The sequence below is a fragment of the Colossoma macropomum genome, unplaced genomic scaffold (genome assembly GCF_904425465.1).
Source record: "Colossoma macropomum unplaced genomic scaffold, Colossoma_macropomum, whole genome shotgun sequence".
Classification (NCBI taxonomy): Eukaryota; Metazoa; Chordata; class Actinopteri; order Characiformes; family Serrasalmidae; genus Colossoma; species Colossoma macropomum.
In genome coordinates this window covers 32,864,743-32,884,998 of record NW_023494796.1, presented here as the reverse complement: position 1 = coordinate 32,884,998, position 20,256 = coordinate 32,864,743, and the positions used below count along the sequence as shown (strand labels likewise).

Genomic DNA, 20,256 nt, shown 5'->3' with positions numbered 1-20,256 from the left:
AGCTTGTCCAAATCTCTCAACAGCTGCAGTGAACGAACTCATTTGTCTGTAAGGAGGAGTTTATAAACTTATCAACAATGAAAACTTAAATGCCTACACCTTAAAACAGTACTGCACATAGATATTCCATTTACTTCTTGCAGTCATCATCTTTGTCCATTCAGGTTGCCATGGAGAGTCACATAAATGCCTCTAATTATGCTGGTTAAACTGCATGACCTTACAGGTTCAGCTGTTTGAAATGACAGGATGTTCAACAGACCTGCCTGCTTTAAAAAGTCTTTAAAATAAAAAGAACAACTTATTAACCTTCATAACACTGTGGTCTGTTTTTTTTTTTTCCCCAGTGGCCAGCATCCAGAGGCTCCCTGCAGTGTCCGTGATGACCGATATTAACTTCCCCATGAAGGGACGGAAGGGCATGGTGGACTGGGCCAGAAACTCTGAGGACAAAGTGGTCGTACCTAAAGGCATTTTCCTCCCCCAGACTGCAGGTACGCACACGAGAGGAGCTACAGCATCACTCGTTCCCTCCCCCTCTACTGTAACGTTACGTCTAATTCATTTGACGCTGACGGGGTCCTTAGCTGATCCGGATAAGCCTGTCGGAAATGTTATTTTGGCTTTCCTAACAGGATTTGAAGCACATTCACATAATTTGATACACTGCCAGAGGAGCTGATCGTGTGCTGCATCAATTATAACACAGTTTCCCACATCGTTTGAGCGCACCGGCTGCCCTTCACATTCTGTTCAAATTTCATGATGAATGGACCGACAGAAGCGCTTCAGAGCACGTGGAATAAAATCTTTTCACGTTAACTTACATTAAAAAAAACTTTGCTTACCATTTTTGTAGATATATTTTAATTTGGACTGCGGCGATATACACGTTCTAGCGACTTTATTAACGCAGTGACCCTCCGTGTTTACAGTTAGCTCATCTTTTTGCATTAGTCATCCTCCTGCCCTTCATCAGTGGTCAGTTTCTGTTCACATGAGCACTGTTGGCTGGATATTCCTGGCTGGTGGACTGTTCTCAGCCCAGAATTGAGACTGTCAGATTGTCTGCTATGACTAATTCACTCAAAGCCCACAGTATGATATCTGAATCTCCCTATGAGCCGTGTTTGCTCTGCTTTTATTAAATCAGAGTCCTTGATGATATTGAATCAGCGAGAGGTGGCCGACACTAGGTGAAGGGTTCTAGAGCGTCAGATTGCTTCGATGCTAAGCACATGACTCAGCCAACATGAAAGTCACTGAATATTCTCCCAGAATTCCTTGTGCAATTCATACGGAGGTTTGAGGCCCAGCAGGACGTGGGGAGTCATTCTGCTTTCTCACTTAGGCTTCAATACAGATTAAAAAGACAAGGGTTTAGGCCTGGTCCCTCGTGACTTTTTGGCGTAACTTTAAGACCCTTACACCAACTGGCCATTAGCTGCATTTTCACTAAGACCACTGGGAGAACAGGTAAAGTCAAACTGTAGGCCTTTTCCAGGCTATGATAACTGCTTTAAACAAGCTAGTGTGCAGCTGCACTTACAACAGCTAATATACAGGGTGATTCAAAAAGATTCATCCAATTTCAAAATGATTGATTTCTCTTGTAAATCATTACAGATCAATGCAGTGAACTGTAAATGGTTTAAATCAGCATAAAGTTTATTATGTAATTGTAGAAGGTCTCAGTCTGAACCTCCTCCAGCTGTACAGACAACATCAACACCACAGTCAAACTCATCCCATACTGGATTGAGCATGTCGGGTGTCGCTGCACTCTCGGCTCTTTCAGTGCGATTTCGGAGATCATCCAGTGTTGTGGAACCAACGCCGAACGCTCTGAGCTGTTGGAGCTTCACTGCCCACGAAAATCACACTGCACAGTTATGACGGATTCACTCTTATTGAAGTGGAGAACACAGAACGCTTTCTGCTCAGGGGTCTCATCTCCTCTCAGACTGAAGGGAGCCAGTCAGAAACTCTATGACCCCCTCTTTTAGTTGGATTGTGATTGGTTCCTCGGCGCCTCACGGTTGTAGAAATATGGCGCTTTGAAATCGGATTAATCTTTTTGAATCACCCTGTCATAACTTGCGTGTATTGGCTGTACGTGATTAGCTACAAACAAGCGAACAGCAGACACATCAGTTCATTCAGAATGATGTTAAGTTAAGAAAAAGCTGATATTTGCAAATATTCCCAAACATTTTAATGCTAGTTAAATCCAAAGTACATAGTTGTTTCATTTATATAGGGTCAGAGCAATGGCGCTGTCAAGGGGGTGCCAGGGGAGACATGGCTACCTTTAACCAATCGTTGGTCCCCCTAGTGCCCCCCCTACCCTGGCAAACATCCCCCCACCCCTTCGCACTTTCATGTTTGCCTTTAAGGGGAGAGCAGCTTGGCAGAACAACTTGTCCTTTTGAAATTATAAGGTTTGTCTGACATTTTTGTCAAAATTCACAGGTTCTTATTCTGAGAGAACCTTTTAACATTTATGTGAGATGTGTGCATTTTTGGACTCATCATCATCATCATCATCATCATCGTTAACCGCTTAGTTCAGGTCGCGGTAGCAGTTGGGAGAGCAGAGAATCCCAGCCGACCCTGTCCCCCGCAACTTCCTCCAGCTCATTCCCGGGGACCCCAAGCCGCTCCCAGGCCAACTTGGAGATATAATCCCTCCAGCGGGTCCTAGGACGACCCCGGGGTCTTATTCCGGTAGGCCGTGCCTGGTACACCCCCACCGGGAGGCGTCCCGGGGGCATCCGGATCAGATGCCCGAACCACCTCAGCTGGCTCCTCTCAATGCGGAGGAGTAGCGGCTCTACTCCGAGCTCCTCCCGGATGGCCGAGCTCCTCACCCCATCAAATAGAGTGCAGCCCGCCACCCTGCGAAGAAAGCTCATTTCCGCTGCTTGTATTCGCGATCTCGTTCTTTCGGTCATTACCCACAGCTCATGACCACAGGTGAGGGTCGGGATGTAGACCGACCGGTAAACAGAGAGCTTCGCCTTACGGCTCAGCTCCCTCTTCACCACTACAGTCCGGTACAGCGACCGCATTACTGCTGCCGCTTGTCCCAGCCTGCGGTCGATCTCACGATCCTTCTTCCCATCACTCGTGAACAAGACCCCGAGATACTTAAACTCCTCCACCTGGGGCAAGTCCTTTCCCCCTACCTGGAGTGGGCATACCATCCTTTTCCAGGCTTTTTGGACTCTTTATCTAAAAAACTAAAAGCTTCTGTATCCAAAGTCAAACTCTAACTTAGTTCTATAAGGTTCTGTCTGTGAGCCAATCAGCACTTCGAATACACACAAGAGGACTAATCAGGTTCTGCTTCTTTGTCGTGTCGCCGATCTTCTCAGTGACGGCGGGAAAAGTTTATAAACTTTATGAAAGATGAAAACATGTTGCTGAAACTCTGCCTGTCGTCTTACAGCTCTTTAAAAAGTCTTACTGTCTTAAATTTTATAAATATTAAGCCTTAAAGGTCAATAAATAGTGAACGTTTGAACTGATGCGTCTTAATTACAACATAAACATTCATTCATCTTTTCTTTTTCTTCTTTCTCCCAAAATAAGACATTTCCGCTCATTAGAGTCTCATTTCTGATATAAAACTAAACATCACAGCCTTTAGACTGACCGGCTACACTGACCTGCTGGGACAGTTTAGTACAGTAGCTGTTTCTGTCTGACTAAAGGAAACTGAAACTAATGGCTCCTAAAACTGACCTCTGCACCGGGCAGGATATTAAGCACTGACCTTTATACTTAATCTGCTATGCTTTTTTTTTTTAAATAAGAAAAAGATTATTTGTCCTAAAACAAGACATAAATGTCATTAAAAAAAGAAATAATACAAATAAATGTCATAGAATTTAATATTCTGATCATGTAAACACTGTTATTCTAATTTAAAGTATGAGCTCAAATCTTTGCTTCTTGTAATGTTTCCCAGATAGAACCTTTTAACTCCAGTCACAAAGTGAGTTCTCAGGATCAGAAGGTTCTCTCTGCATTTGACCTGTTTCAAAACACTAATTTACAAATCTAATAGGATGTTGATATATAGATTTTGATATTATAATTATTATTATTATTATTATTATACATTAAGAATACATTAATTGTGTCTTAATGCCTTTTCATGTCTAAAGAGACGTGTTCCACACATCAGTTCTGCTATCTGGAATGCAAAATCTTTGAAGCTCAATATCTCAAAACAGCTCAGAACACAGACAGAACCTTATAATTCCAAGGGGGCGAACTGTCCAACCTCTCTGACACTCGATGGCCCCTCTCCTTCTGTTCGTACTTTCGCATCGCGATGACGTCTCGTCTGTCGGAGAGCTATTTACGTATCGGCGATCAGCCAAACAACTTCCTAACCTCTCAACATGCCCCCCCACCCGCTCGCACAGTCTGAACATCCCACCTGCTCGCACAGTCTGAACATCCCACCTGCTCGCACAGTCGCATTGCCGCCCTGCTAAACTCTGTGTCACCCCTTTGCCACCCCTGGAGGCCACTGGGTCAGAGATGTTTCTACATGAAGGTGCAGCACTAAAACTGGTCTGGGTCGGCTCAGTTAGGCGTCACCTTGGTTGTTGTAACCGGTGTAAAATCCTCTGAAAGGTACGACTGGCTTAGCAGTTAAGACCTGCTGGTGTGCCCGGACCCCAGGGACCAGGAGGTCGAATCCCGCCAGCATCTCAGCTCTATATGGTTGAGAGTCGTAGCCTGTGGGTGGGAAGTACACTCTTAGAAATAAAGGCACTGAACTGTCACTGGGGTGGAACCCCTGAGGGTCCATCTCAGTACCTTCAGTCAGGGAACATAACTGAACCATAATCCACTGAAATGATATGTTCTAAGCTGTACTGACTCCACACACCCCGTCTCGTCTCCAGGCTTTTATTTTACTGTTCTGTTTAAAACATTTGGTTATGAAAAGGTACAAATACGAACTTTTCACCTGGATAAACTTATTTAAGGTTCACAATCAGACCTTAAAACCACTGTTGGAGCTTTAAGGGGAACATTTACACTGATTGTACCTTGATGAACGAAAAACGTACCTGAACAGAACCTTTATTTCTTACAGTGTAGTAACTGACTGAACTGAGGGGAGAAAAAAAAACAAAAAAAAGGAAGAAATTTCAGCACAGAAGATGAAACAGATTCACTGTTTTATCTCTTATCAACTTAAACTGTTTTTTGTAGACGTAACCAAAAATGTACGTTAGGAAAGTAAAGTAAGTTGAGAGAATGATAAAAAGGCTTGGCAGAAAGTTGACTTAAAATGTAAAGTTTACAGAGATGATGTTGCCCATTTTAATGCACAATTGCTGTATAAAAAAAACATAAAGTCTGGCTTGTGCAAAAGTTATGCCATTTTTTTCCAAATTGATTTAGCAAAAAAATAGAAATTGTGCACTTAAATTAAAAAGCAGCATATTTAAGTGAGGTCTCTGGGTCTCTTTAGAGCATGTATTAACTTATTTGAACACTTCCATGTGACTGTAGCTCAGTGTACACTGACACTAAGTTTATTACTGACACTGATGACCCGGTGAAGCTTTACTGTTTTCTGTGGAAACAGATGTGATCCAGTCCCAGGATGTGCTGGGTGGTGATTTAGGGGCTAAAGTCTGCGCCTGCCTCGGGCCCGCCCCCCGCTTTCATGTATAAATTACAGTGATGAAAATGGAAAGGGTCAGCACTCACAGACATCAGACAAGGTTGCTAGGAAGCTGCAACAACATCCATATTAATGTCCCCAAGGTGGCGTTCATATTAATGTGTCCTGGTAATTTATACGCTACATGGATTGACATGGAACATAATATCCATACTGAGCTCTCTATGAAAAAGACCCACACCAGGCATTTTTACTGCTGGGTTAGGAAAGAAATGCCGTGAAAAATAGACTGTTGCAGTGATGTATTTTGTCAGTTATGACTGTATAACCATAATAATCACATAATTATTATTATTATTACTACAGTTCTGTTAATGGATCATGTTTACTTGGTCAAAAATTGTATCAGCAGATAATTGCTTAAAAGAAAGGCATTAGACAAACATTTAGACTTGACCAATATTTCATATTTCATATTTCATTACACTTTTATAGGTCTCTGATAGAGGAAAGAGCAGCTTATTCATGTAACGCTTGACCACTGCGCTAAAATGTCTGCACTGTATTTATTTTACTGCTTTTTTAGCCCCGTAGAAATATGTTATACAGCTGTGTGCAAAAGTTTAGGCTCCCCAGTCAAATTTTCATGTTGGTGTTTATTTTCTGACTGTAAATAAGTTACACATCCTCTAAAGAGAACCCACTCCTGCACATTTTAATACACAGCCACTGAGTATTTGCTGAATTTAACATATTGCAAACAAAACAAGTCATAAAATGTGGCCTGTGCAAAAGTTATGGCACGTTTTATATTGTATCTTTTCCCCCCAGTGTGTTAAACTCCGCATTACAGTGTGCAGAAGTGTGTCCTCTTTAGAGGATGCGTAACTTATTTAAACTCAGGAAATCAACAACAACATGTAATTTTACAGCCATATGTAAGCTTTTTCTCTGTATTGCTAATTCGGGTAGATCTAGTCCCAGTTTCTACATACTGTGATTGTACAAATATCACCATCAGCAGATACACACGTAAGAAATATTGGATAAAAATGAAGGACATTATGATTATGGTGTGAAGTAATGACTGTAACTCTGCATTGCTCATAGTATTTAGAAGTATTTGTCATTTCGGGTAGTTTTGCCGTGCAGTTCGTAGGTTATTGGACAGCGATGCAGTTGTAGATGGACTGGCTTAGAGACGAAGTGCTGATGTTGAGTTTTAATTTGAAGGTGTTTACATCTGTGTTTGGTTATTAGATGTTTAAATGTCTGTATGGGCCAACAGTGAAGCGTGGGGGGACGAGCATGTGTCTGAACATCGGATGTCGTGCGCAATTACAAAGGATGATTGTCTTGAAGTTAAGATTATGATCGTTCCCTTTATGATCATTGTGGTCTCTGGAATGGGGGGGACAATAAAGCAAAAAGCCGTAAGAGGCCTAAAGTCCGTAAGTGCCTAAAACTCTCTTTCCTGTGATAAAATCACTGTAACGCGCGACCTCAAGTGGCTCATTGCCTTCGTAAAACTGCGGCCAACATAAAACACACTAAAATACACAATTCTTCAGAAAATAATTAAAGTTATTATTAATAGTAATCGACATAAACAAGTCTTCCACCAAGACATGTAGTTCCTTTAGAGTATGGTGTTGTTGCTAAGCTACCATAGACCATTTAAGGAGGAGAACGCTCAGTTGCCCGTCGCTGTACACTGCAGTCATTTTAATGAACTATTATTGTTCATATAACAGTGAACATATGATAACACAGCACTGTTTAATGCAGGAACCTTTGCTTTATAAGTACATTTGGTCCAAATCACCACTGCGAGTCTTATTCAGCACCAATCCAGCGGCTCCTCTTCTCACACTGGGGCTGAATCTCAAACGGCTCCCTGCTCCCTACATAGTGCACTACAGGAGTTTACTGGATCCTGCAGCCCAACAGAGCAAAATACAGCTAAGAAACAGTCATTTAGGACTCAGACACATCCACACTCGATACATGATGCACTGTTTGGCTGTAGAGGCTAGAATTTCTAAACTTTCATAGCTAGAACACTATTTAGGGAGTACGGAGCCGTTTGGGATTCAGCCTGGGTTTGACTTTCATACTGCTGTGAATATATTTATATTCAGCTGTTGTGAGGTGGTCATAGATGTGCATATACCGTGGATTTTACAAAGGCTTCGGACACGGATTGGCCAATCAGAAGATGGGAAATATCCATTTTATGATGTTTTTTAAAACAACCTGTAATGGCTTTAGTAAGACAGCCACAAAACACAATGTGAGTAATTTCACCAGTGTTAAATAAATGATTAATGTATAATTAATAATAAAGGCTCGGCTAGTTTATTTATAGTCTTGCAGGGCTGGATGTGATCTTATAATGAGAATGCATGTCTGGAGACAACTTAGGTGAACATTTGGTGCTGCGTTGCGATCGCTAACAAGACTACACCCCCTCTAAAACCACCCCAGATTCCTCTAGTGCAAGACTTCTTAACCTGGGGGTCCCGACGTTGCTCCGGGGGGTGGCGAGAGTGGTGCTATAAAGATATACATACCTTATAAAACACAGAGAAAATGATTCAAGGACCGGCTGGTGGAAAAGCCATGGGAAATAATGCGGGTACATGAAAAGTGAGTTAGCGGTAGTGTTAAAGTTCGCTTTGCGCTGAGGTGAACTTTTTTCTTTTTACTTTTTTTTATTTTTTCTCTTCTCTGGCAAAGAAAACAGAGAGGCGGCAGTCTGTGGTTGCAGCTTTACACCATCTTGAATTTCTGCTGGGTGGTCTTATTACTGAGGGACAGTCTAGACAGAACTGAGATACAGTGATTGCTAAACTTGAAGCAAGGCTAAAGTCACATCCCATTAAGTAGACTTGCTATGGGATTGTTCATTTGGAAGTTCTCTAATGTGTATACTGGTATGAAGGGTCACAAAATATTTTTAACCTCTTATTCTCCAGGGTATATTTTGGTTTGTCCATATGAATTTCCATGACCAAATCGTAAGGCAAATTATTCAGTAACTGCATGAAATAAATGTAAATTTATTTTTTATTTATTTATTTTTTGTAAAAGCTCCCCTCAAATTAACAGAACATGTGTTTTATGATCATAATCATATCACTATATGCTTACAATTTACTGCTGAAAGACAAAAATCTTAGACGCTCTTTGTATTATTAAATGTTTACAGAGCAGATCACTGAAGAGACGCCATCTGTTTATAGTTTATAGTCCAGATTTGTGGAAAAATGGGTCGACTTTCAGTAGAAAAAAAAAAAGTTGTGAGTTCAGCTTCTTTTATTATAAGGGTTTAATATTACATCACCCATCTATTTGGCTGGAAAGAAGACAGTTACAGCTCTCATACGACCCCCAGTGCGTTTTGGAACCACCTGTGGTCTCAAGGAGTTAAAGAGGTTAACTCTTAAAAGAAACAAAAAAGGGTCGCACACTGAAAAAGGTGAACCCCTGTTCCACTCTGAACTCTTAACGTCCAGAGAATTTGAGAATAACAGCAAAACAAGATAGCTGGTGAAACACTATCAGCTAACGGCTTGTTTTTACTGCATGTAACCTGCTCTGCATAGCGACGTGCTTATTTACAGCTTTTTGGGACCATTCTAAATTATTAGGTCCATTGGCTCCAAACAGTGAGTGTGTTTACATGCACTTAATAATCCGATAACTGCAGAAAATCAGATTTGGTCAGTAATCCGATCATGTTTACATGCACTTGAGTAATCAGATAATGGGGAAACTCCAGGTCTACGTAAGTCAGACAGTAATCAGATTTCTGCTTTAGAACCAGCCAATAAACTCACAGAAGACGACGTGACGTAAACGTAAAACTCAAACTTCATGACGTGGCTTTTATTTTAAAACATCTCGCCACCTGAAAATATGAACACACATCATCTAGAAGATGAAGAGTATTTAAATCCATCATTTCGTATTTGGTTTCAGCGTGTTTGGTTTTCAAAAGTGTTTTGTGTCTCGCGGCAGACTGAGAAATCCGAAAGAAATCAGAGTAAGAGTTTACATGCACTGAGAAATCTGACCACTGAGCTAAAATCCAGCCTCTTTATCAGATTTCTTAATCAGATTTGTAGATCAGAGTGTGTTGTTTACATTAGCATTTGAATAATCAGATAACTGCAGAAATCCGATTATGATCAGATTATTGGGCGCATGTGAACTCAATGTTGACGAGCACAGCAGCGCCCCCTACTGTGAGCTCCGTCTTCACAGCATTTTGGATTGCTTCAGAAATTTCACACCCAGTCTGTTTCCGCTCTGATAAGTCTACGTTTCCCAAAAATTATCTCATACTTGTCCTCAGATGTTCTCATTACAGACCAGACTGGCTTATTTATATAACACATTTCATACCCAAATGCGCTTCTGAGTGCTTTGCATAAATAAAAGCAAGAGCATAAACAAACATAAGGAGACAAGACTTTACCCTCACACACCGATTCGCTGAAGTGTTAATGACTGCTGCACTGTATACATACAATAGTGAAAGGTGGCGTAATGCAATAATAAATGAGAACAGATGCTATTATGTTATTTAGATTTATGATCATCTTTCTGGGGGTTTGTGATGAGTCAGTGACTCGGGCATCACTCATACTTCCTCTCTCTGATTGATGCCTTGTCTACATTATTTAATATTCGGACATTAATGCATTTGCTGCCTTCCCTTTTTTGAACAGTGCCACAGCACCGGGGTTCAGTGCTCAGCCGTTCTGTTAATTGGGGCTATCAGTCTTATCTGAAATTTATCAAAAGAGAAATAATGGCAAATTGATTTAATATATAAGACACTCAGAGACTGAAAGACGGCCTTTTTCATCCCTCACTGTCGAATTTACCCTTAGAAAGTATTACTTTTGTTTGTTATGCCACTCAAATGTAATTACGTAATTAAAGCAATAAGCCTTGAGAGGCTGTACGTTACAGTGATTTTATCACAGGTAAAGGGGTTTCTGATAACACCCTCACTGTAACGTACGGCCTAAAGCGGCTTATTGCTTTTATAAAATGGTGGACATCAAATATGCTCATACACACATTGGCCCCTATTGAAACTTTCGTACACTGTGGAAAGGTTTGAGCGCGATTGGCTTTGGTGCGTGAAATCAAGCGCCAGCCTACACCTCGTTTACATAACATGAACCACGCCCAAATTAATGCAGACGTTTTAGAAGGAAGCCAATAAAATGACAGGATTTAGCAGCTCAGGAGCCAATGGCTGTGCTCGTAGGGGGACTCTGAGGTCAGTGGGTGCACTGCTCCCCCTACTGACCAAACTTTATAGTGAAATACAATGTGAAATAAACTACTTATTGCAGTGTATGACGCTGTGTTTTGTACTGTTTATTTTGTGGGCGGAGTCGGTAGCATAAAACAAAAGCACAGCTAGCTAACAGGCTAAAAGAGCCAACAGCCTAAACAGCTCCATCATTAATATCACAGGCTTGAATTAAAGCACTTACTGTGTGATTAACTGTAAAACTGCAGTGTCTCACACACTTCAAATGTTTGTGTTTCAGTCAGAAGTCATGCCAAACCCAGGCTGAATCCCAAACGTACTCCCTAATTAGTGTTCTAGCTGTGAAAGATTAGAAATTCTAGCCTCTACAGCCAAACAGTGCATCATGTATCGAGTGTGGATGTGTCTGAGTCACAAATCACTATTTCTTAGCTGTATTTTGCTCTGTTGGGCTGCAGGATCCAGTATTTAAACTCCTTTAGTGCACTATGTAGGGAGCAGGGAGCTGTTTGAGATTCAGCCCCAGTGTGAGAAGAGGAGCCGCTGGATTGGTGCTGAATAAGACTCACGGTGGTGATTTAGTGACCAAAAAGTACTTATAAAGCAAAGGTTTTTTTACATTTAACAGTGCTGTGATATCATATGTTCATTGTTATGCGACAAAAGGTAAAAAAAAAAATCATGAAATGACCGCAGTGTGCAGCAATGGGCGACTGACTGTCCTCCTCATTCAGTGGTCCATGGTTGCTTGGAAGCAATACTCTACTCTACTCTAAAGGAACTACATTTATTGGCGGAGTACTTATGTTGATTATTATTAATAATAACCTTTAAAATTATTTTCTGAAAAATTGTATTTTATCATATTTAATGTTGGGCACCATTTTATAAAAGCAATAAGCCACTTGAGGCAGAGCGTTACAGTGATTTTATCACAAGGAAGGGAGTTTTACTCCACTTCGTGATGTAATGTGATAAAATCACTGTAACCCATGGCCTCTCGTGGCTTATTGCTTTAGTAGGGCAGTCCTGACTGAAAGACGGACTTTTGGAAGGTGAAAAACATTCTTTACTTCTTTATACTGCAGTTTTACAGTAAATCACATTGTAAGAACTTTAATTCAAAGCCTGTGATGTTAATGGAGGAGTGGTTTAGCCTGTTAGCTGGGTAATCAGCCTAGTTCTAGTTAAGAACATAAGTTGTCAGCCCCTCAGTTTAAACAGAACTGGGTTCTTACTTCATCAGTACACTCTGTGCTCCATTACAGTCAAAGATTATTCCATTAACAGCGCAAGAGTGTTTATGACCTGGTGCAGTAATACAGGATTCACCTGTGGTCAGATGGTCATATGTGAGTGTATATTGAGTATCATACCGCAGCTTTGAAGGCCAGTCAGGTTTTAGGACCGGATCTGTCCATTTTATAATTAATTACAAACAGTCTAATTAATGCTAATAGCGCTGTGCAAACGAGACTGGGCTGCCGCCGCCCCCCAGCTTTCATTCATCGTTAGCCACATTAGCATTTCTTGGGTGAAGTGTTCCTTTAATGCACTGCTGGCAGTAAAGTTTGGAAAGATAAGCCAGGAAGATTATGAGAAATACTGTGGGCAACAGCCAAGAGATGATTTATGCGAGCTTTATCGGGAACTCCCTTTAAAATGAGATTCAGCAAAGTTTGTTTTTTTCCTGCTACGGAGGTTAATCTGTTTTTTCACACAGCAAACGCAACAAGGAAGTAATCTTGTTAAATTATTTTTGGATTAAAAGTATCCCACCATGCGGAGAGGAAGGCATTAAGAGATTCCTGACTGTGAATACTTTAAGAAGTGTAATTCCTGTCAGACTGCAGCTGGAAAGCTCGAAGGAAATGAAGATAAAATCATCTTTAGCTGTACGGTTGTTTTAAATGACGCTCCTGATGGTTGTATAGTAATATAATCTCTTGTATATCTTGTTTTGTCAGATATGGACGGGTCCCCGGTGTTCATTCTCGGGACGGTCCTCTACAAGACACTGGGACTTATGCTGCCCGCCCCAAGGTAAGATGCTTCGGAGTTGTCCCGTGTAAGACCTGTCCATGCTCCGCCCACAGATGTGCTCTTTCATAGCAGCTGTTGCGAGGTTGGACAAGCCTTACAGAACAATCTCATTCAGATAAATGAGAAATTGTAGCACCAACACACATTTGTTGTTCATGTGGGTGTAAAGAGCCACAGGATTATTTTCAAGAAACTTTTTAGCACTTCAGAAAGTTTGTCGGTGTAGGTTGGTGTAGGTTACGGAAACTAAAATTGTCCGAAATACTTTGTAAACACTGAAAATGGTTTACCAACATCTGAAATGCTGCAAAACCTGCTTATTTTCTCTGAGAAAGAACATTAACACGTTAATTTAGACTCCAGATTTCCCTCACGTGCCTCTTACATAAAACACAATCAAACCCAAACAGTGTGGTGGAGAGCTGGAGCTGCACTAAAGAGACCAGAGAGCTTTAACAGGAACTCTGCCGCTTTTCAGCTCCTACAGAAAGAGATGAGCAGAAAACGCTAAATTAAATGAAATAAACAGTGTCTGTGAGTTCTGGGGAAGCCAAAGGTGCACAAGTTGCGACATACATGAAGTTAGATAAACCTTTGTATTGGTAAGCCAAAGCAATCAGGCTTTGTTGTGGGAATGACGTCACTTCGTAAAGCACTGTTATCACTGAAAGTGAGTTTGATGGAAATAAGAATGCACATGCTTTTAATGCGTTTTTTATTTTATCACTTGCAGTTTGTTCAGAAGGTGGATGGATAGACATTGTTAGGATAGAGATATGTACATATACGTTCATACATACTGTACATATTGTTGTTCTCAAGACAAAACTTGTATTTCCGTTCTTGCTGTTTTTCATTTTTGACATAATTTAAAACTGCCAGCTGCCATTTACCTTCAAAATGTCATGATAGTTGGACCAGAAGAAATAATTCAAATGACTAAATATAAATATGATAAATCATATCTCTATAGACCTCTATAAGAATGGAGATATGAGGTTTTGTCTTGAGAGCAGCAATATATATGTATGAATGTATACACGTATATATCTCCATCCTAACAATGTAATCATTTGTCTATAACATTTGTATTTATTTTTTTCCTTCCTTCTTCTGTGAAGTTACCATTTTGGAGACAGTGGCAATTTATATATATATATATGTATATATATATATATATATATATACACAATTTCAAATTAATTTGTTCATTTGTAAAATGGATTTAATATGTTATGTCTCAGCTTTACCTGATTATTTCATCAGTAGTCTAATTACAAGTGCAGATGTGTTTGGTAGCAACATATAATTCCTCAAATTTGATGGGGTTTACAGATAGAGCTGGGCAAAAATGTAAAATCGCGATACTTCGAGAAATTTTCACGATACACTGTTTATTTTTTCTGATATCTGATAGATCGAAACAAAGTAGTACCACATTTTAAAAATATATTATATATATCAGATATTATGAATACATTGATTTGAATTCAACATTCTCACACACTGAGCTGCACTAAATCCAAACAGGGCTTTGTAGTCAAACATTTTGTTAGGCAGTGTTTTAAGTACTCACGATATCCACAATATGATCAGAAATGTTTATTCTGGCATATTGTGATGTAATTCATCATGATGACAGTAAATGCTGTAATATTGCCCAACTGTTTATAAATATACGCTTTAAAAGAGGCAATGCATGTCGCTGTTGTTGGAAGAAAACCTTGTATCTCCAAAATGGTAACTTTACAGGAGAAGGAAAAACATACTCTACTTTTAATGTAAGTCAACGGAACCAGACGTCTTTCCGAGTCATTTTGGGTCGTTTCTTTTGGTCGGTTCATCATGAGATGTACACACAATGTAAAGACCAACAGGTATTTTAAAATTATGTCAAAAACTGAAAAAAACAAAAATGGAGATATGAGGTTTTGTTCAGACAACAGCGATATATTAAAAACCGAGAAACAATCAGGAGTAATATGAAAAGACTTATTTCCATTGTGGTCCCTAAACTAAACATGTTTCATTATGGATGGATGAATTCATACCATTTATGCCATTATACATAATAATCTACTCAGAGTGCTGTCATCTGATCTGCATGTGTTACCGTAAGCACTAATGTCATTGCATCATATTTTACAGTAAACGTGAATGTCATTGTGCGCTGCTCGATGGCACCCGTCCAGATGATGAATTATGGCCTGCTTTTAGTTCCCACGGCGATTTGGGGAGAGGGGTCAGATGGAGGCTGCCTGTAGATGAGCTGGATTTATTTTCCTTATCAGCTTCTGATCAGAAACAGAGAGAAATCAATATACAGTCATTGTGTTTGAACAAAACCCATCCACTGACCATTATTAATGGGCATGAAGCTTCAAATGTGTAGGGCTGAACACTGAGGTCCTCTGTGGTTTACAGGGACGCTGCTGAACAGATGCCTGATAAACAATGTGCAGAAGAACCGAATGCAGCTGATCAACAGAGGAATGTTTGTGTTAATAATGTAGGATAACTTCCACTATAGAATGATGTGTATGTTAAGGCTTTTTTATTGTGGCTGCTTTTAAGTGTCGTTACTGAGTGAGGAGAATAAAAACAGGCTAAAATATGATGAGCTGCTGCTGTGATTCGCCCTGTAAAGCCTGAAATAACCATTTAAAAGTCAGAGGGAGTTTTTCACACCACGTCGTACGTCTTTACGTATTAACGTATAGGCTCAAAAAGAAGGTCCAGCTCGATGTTAAGGCCTCAAATGGTCTCAGAATCAACACTATAGTGATGAAGATGTGATGACAACAGTAGATAATTCACTCACATCCTCAGAGACGCTGCTTCACCAAGTTTAGACTGAGTTCTCTTTGAGTTCTCTTTCAATCAGCAGATTCATCTGCTCGGGGAAGGGGATCACAGCACAACCCACTCTATAGAATGTTCTTCTGCACGTTGTGTGTGATTACACATTTCTGCCAGAGAGGGCTCCAAAGCCCCAAATCTTACATAGTGCAGCTTTAAGTCATATGACTTATGATGTGCAATTATGATGCCTTTATGCAATGTGTTTTTCCTTCCGCATGGATGTTTACCTAATGAAAACCACAAAGCTGCACCAGCTGTCCAGACTTTGGGCCCGATGTGCAGTCGTATGCAAAAGTCTAGGCACCCCGCTCATATTCCATGTGCTGTTGATTTTCTAAGGGTAAATAAGTGAACACATCCTCTACAGAGACACACTTCTGCACATTCAATTCACAGTTACTGTTTATTTGCTGAATTTAACACAGCGGGGGGGCGGAGTGTAAAACATAAAATGCGGCCTGTGTAAAAGTTATGCCGCGTTATATATTTGCATCTGGATGTGACAGCAGTATGCGCTCAAAATGCATCTGAAATGAATGTAAAGATAATAAAGTTCAGTAGCATTAATTACTGAAGTTCTTTTCCACAAAATGTTCTACGGAGGTGTAATTCTACACCAGCTAAAAATAGAGCTTGTGAAACAGTAACATGTACTGCGCGTGTGTGTTGTGGCTGCATCTTGGCATATTTTGTGCTGTGTCTTCTCACACAATGTAATAGTTGGATGCAAAAGTCACATTACGTTATTGGTGATGTTCTAAGTGAATGTAAGTCAACGCAGAACGAACCTAAAAATACAAATTTTAGTGCACAATTTCATTTTTTTTAACAGTTTAACATATTGGAAAAAATAAAACATGAATGTACACACCGATCAGGCATAACATTCTGACCACCTACTTGTTTCTACGCTTATTGTCCATTTTATCAGCTCCACTTACTATATAGGTGCACTTTGTAGTTCTACAGTTACAGACTGTAGTCCATCTGTTTCTCTGATACTTTGTTAGCCCCCTTTTACCCTGTTCTTCAGTGGTCAGGACCCCCATGGACCCTCACAGAGCAGGTACTGTTTGGGTGGTGCTGGAGTTTTTAAACACTGTGTCCACTCACTGTCCACTCTATTAGACACTCCTACCTTGTCAGTCCACCTTGTAGATGTAAAGTCAGAGACGATAGCTCATCTGCTGCTGCACAGTTTGTGTTGGTCATCCTCTAGTCCTTCATCAGTGGTCACAGGACGCTGTTGGCTGGATATTTTTGGTTGGTGGACTATTCTCAGTCCAGCAGTGACACTGAGGTGTTTAAAAACTCCAGCAGCACTGCTGTGTCTGATCCACTCAGACCAGCACAACACACACTAACACACCACCACCACGTCAGAGTTACTGCAGTGCTGAGAATGATCCACCACCCAAACAGTACCTGCTCTGTGAGGGTCCATGGGGGTCCTGACCACTGAAGAACAGGGTAAAAGGGGGCTAACAAAGTATCAGAGAAACAGATGGACTACAGTCTGTAACTGTAGAACTACTAGATATCTCCCAAGTTTCGCGAGATCTTGCATTTGCATGCAAGCGCGGTCTACAGTTTTCAGTGATGCCGCATACAGACTGCGCATTTAGGCTCGTGCGCCAGTTTCGTGCAAATGATGCAGAGTTTTTACTCGAAGGAATTATGAATTCTGATAGCTTTTAAACAAACATTATCATAAAATACAATCTGGAAAAAAAGTTTCAGTGGGAATCTGCACTGTACAAACACAGAGGCCCAACTTTTCTATCATTCTTCATATTCTTTTGTTCACTTGTCAAGTGCTAAAAAATGCTCGAGTATACCTAACGCCAGCTGAATACAAATGGGCTTGGGGAGAGATCCATAGTTTCACTTGTCAGTCACTTTTAATCTAAACTTCTCACTTCTGACAGATCCAGGGCGTAAAAACCAATCCGGGGATTTAGCTTAGCCCCGCTTTGCTATCATCCACTGTACGGAAAATACAACGGCAACGAAAGCTCTCCGAACTGAGGGCATTGTGAGGAAGAGCTGAGGAGAATCGGCGAAACTTTTGTGTAGTTCCACACGTTCATCCGCACATCTAGAGGATGAGTTTGTGGGCGTAGGAGCGGTGCTCACTGTTTGGTTCACTCGTTTTCCTTCAGTAGAAAAACTTTTTACCCCATGAGGTGGTGAAGTCACAACTGGTGGTTAAGGGAACTGGAGGCCTTTGAAGAACTGGAGGTTTAGGACACTTGAGGAGCAAAACCCCACTGTTCTGTCCTAACAGCGTCATCATATGTCCGTTTCTGATCTTACAGATTAATACCAGGGATGACGGTAGAAAAACAGATGTACCATAGCAACTGTTGCTAGGTTGGCCAAGCTTCATAGAGCGCTGGTAACTGTAGAGAATTCTTTGAGTGTTCAGTGTGTCGTTCTTTAGCTTCCATTCTTTTCAGGAGACTCACTTTCAGCTCCTCAAAGAATCTGCAGACACACCTCCACAGTTCAGTCTTAGAAGCTGGTTGATGATTTTCTGAAGGAATCAAACACATTCAGTGGTGTTGAGGTCTGGACTCTGGGGTGGTCAGTCCACTGTTCTGAGAACAGCAGCGGCTTCTTTTCATGAGGACATCTCGATCTTCTCAGCGCTGTGTTTGAGGTCGTTTTCTTGTTGTAGAACGAATTTCCTCCCATTTGTTTGTTGGTATCAGAATTTCTAATCCTAAATCACTGATTCCATGTGTTGTTATAGATTATAGATCCCCAAACTTGCACTGATCCCCCATCATGTTTGGCTGGTGGTTAAAATGCTGTTGTAGTCCAGTCATTTGATGCTTTGGTTGTGTATTATGCTCAGTGTTCGAGCCTTTTGTGTAATTTTCTGAAAAAAAGCTTAATATTTAATGGCCATTTTAACAAGTAATCACATAAATGAATGGATGCTCTCTAATTTTGGCGCAGTGCTGTAGATCACCAGGGCTGGATATCGAAATGAAGTTGTCTCTATACTACATTCAGTACCAAACTTTAAATCCTAAGTGGTCAGTAAGCATGCTGGTTCCAGGATCTAGACTGCTGATTGGCTGTCTAAATCGCATTCTGTTAGCATGTTATTAAGAATAATCTTTAATTATTTATGAAGCACCTTTCATACATTAAACTGTAGCTCAAAGTGCCTTTACAGTAATAATAAAAAAGGGACTCTGTTAATAATAAATAGAAAATGATGGTGCACAAGGTTAAAAAGCAAAAATTGTAGACCAACACTAAAAGCAACTGAAAGAATAAACAGTTTAAACAGTTAATCATAATTAAAATAACAGAGAAAAAGAATAAATAAAATAAATAAATTAACAGAAATGTCAGGGCTTCTTTATTAGTCTGTACTAAATAAACTGTAATGTTTATTAAAAGGAGGACGATCCAAAACAGCAGAGTGAATACCGGACCAGGTCAAAAGCCAAAAGAACAAAACATGGTACATATGATCAGACACAGAGTCGTGAGTAAACAAGTGAGGGTCTAAACCAAAAAGCAAGCAAACCAGTAACCTTAACTGAATGGGATATCCAAAAAAACAACAACAGACAAAACGGGGTCATAACAGGAGAACAAACAAATAAGAGGTATGCAAAGTAGGCAGTATTTCACGAACAGGCAAGCATGTCGCTGCTGTCAGAACCAAACCTCATATCTCCAAAATGGCAACTTTACAGGAGAAGAAAATACATACTCTACCTTTATTGTAAGTCAATGGAACCAGACTTTTTCTCCCCAAGTAATTTTGGGTCGTTTCTTTTGGTTTATTCATCATGAAATTTACACACAATGTAAAGATCAACAGGCATTTTCAAATGCCATCAAATGGCTTCTGCCAGCAGCAATGTACGCAAGAAGTAACAGGTAAAAGCAATTAGAATTAAGGTGTCCGAGATCTGATTATTGGTGGATGATTGGCTGGCTGGGTCATGTGACTGACTAACGCATCTTGGGAGTCAGAGTCCGTAAGAGAATCGGAGTTTGTCTGAGAGCTGTTAAGTGTGACATCCAGCACCTGACACTCATTTCTGGTTTCAGTCCACCCACTTTTGGTTTATAATTTAAAAGAAGGTATCAAAAACATGTAGAAATGGGTATTGAACCTAGGGTATCAGTACTGCTACTGAAAACAAAAACCTTTGAATGATGCTCCCTGATGTAACAGCTATTTCGACTTCCGTCATCCGAGACTGTTGGTGAAATTCCCCCATCGCATTCTTGGCTTGGGTTATGTATGGCCGGAGCATGGAACGATGAAAAGTTGAAAGTGGAAATGGTTATGACTTCAATATTTTTCTCATTTATCAGCAGGAAAAACTTTCATTTGTCATTGTTGAACTGATTTTTTTTTTTCTAA

General features: G+C 40.4%; 1 protein-coding gene across 1 annotated transcript in view; it reads left to right on the top strand.

Moving 5' to 3' along the window:
• Window positions 1–20,256, top strand: part of adgrb3 (adhesion G protein-coupled receptor B3) — a 994,217-nt gene that overhangs the window by 230,970 nt on the left and 742,991 nt on the right. The window contains exons 13-14 of the mRNA XM_036583352.1: window positions 348–494; window positions 12,920–12,995. Coding sequence (XP_036439245.1) covers window positions 348–494; window positions 12,920–12,995 — 223 coding nt within the window. The remainder of the gene's footprint in view (window positions 1–347; window positions 495–12,919; window positions 12,996–20,256) is intronic.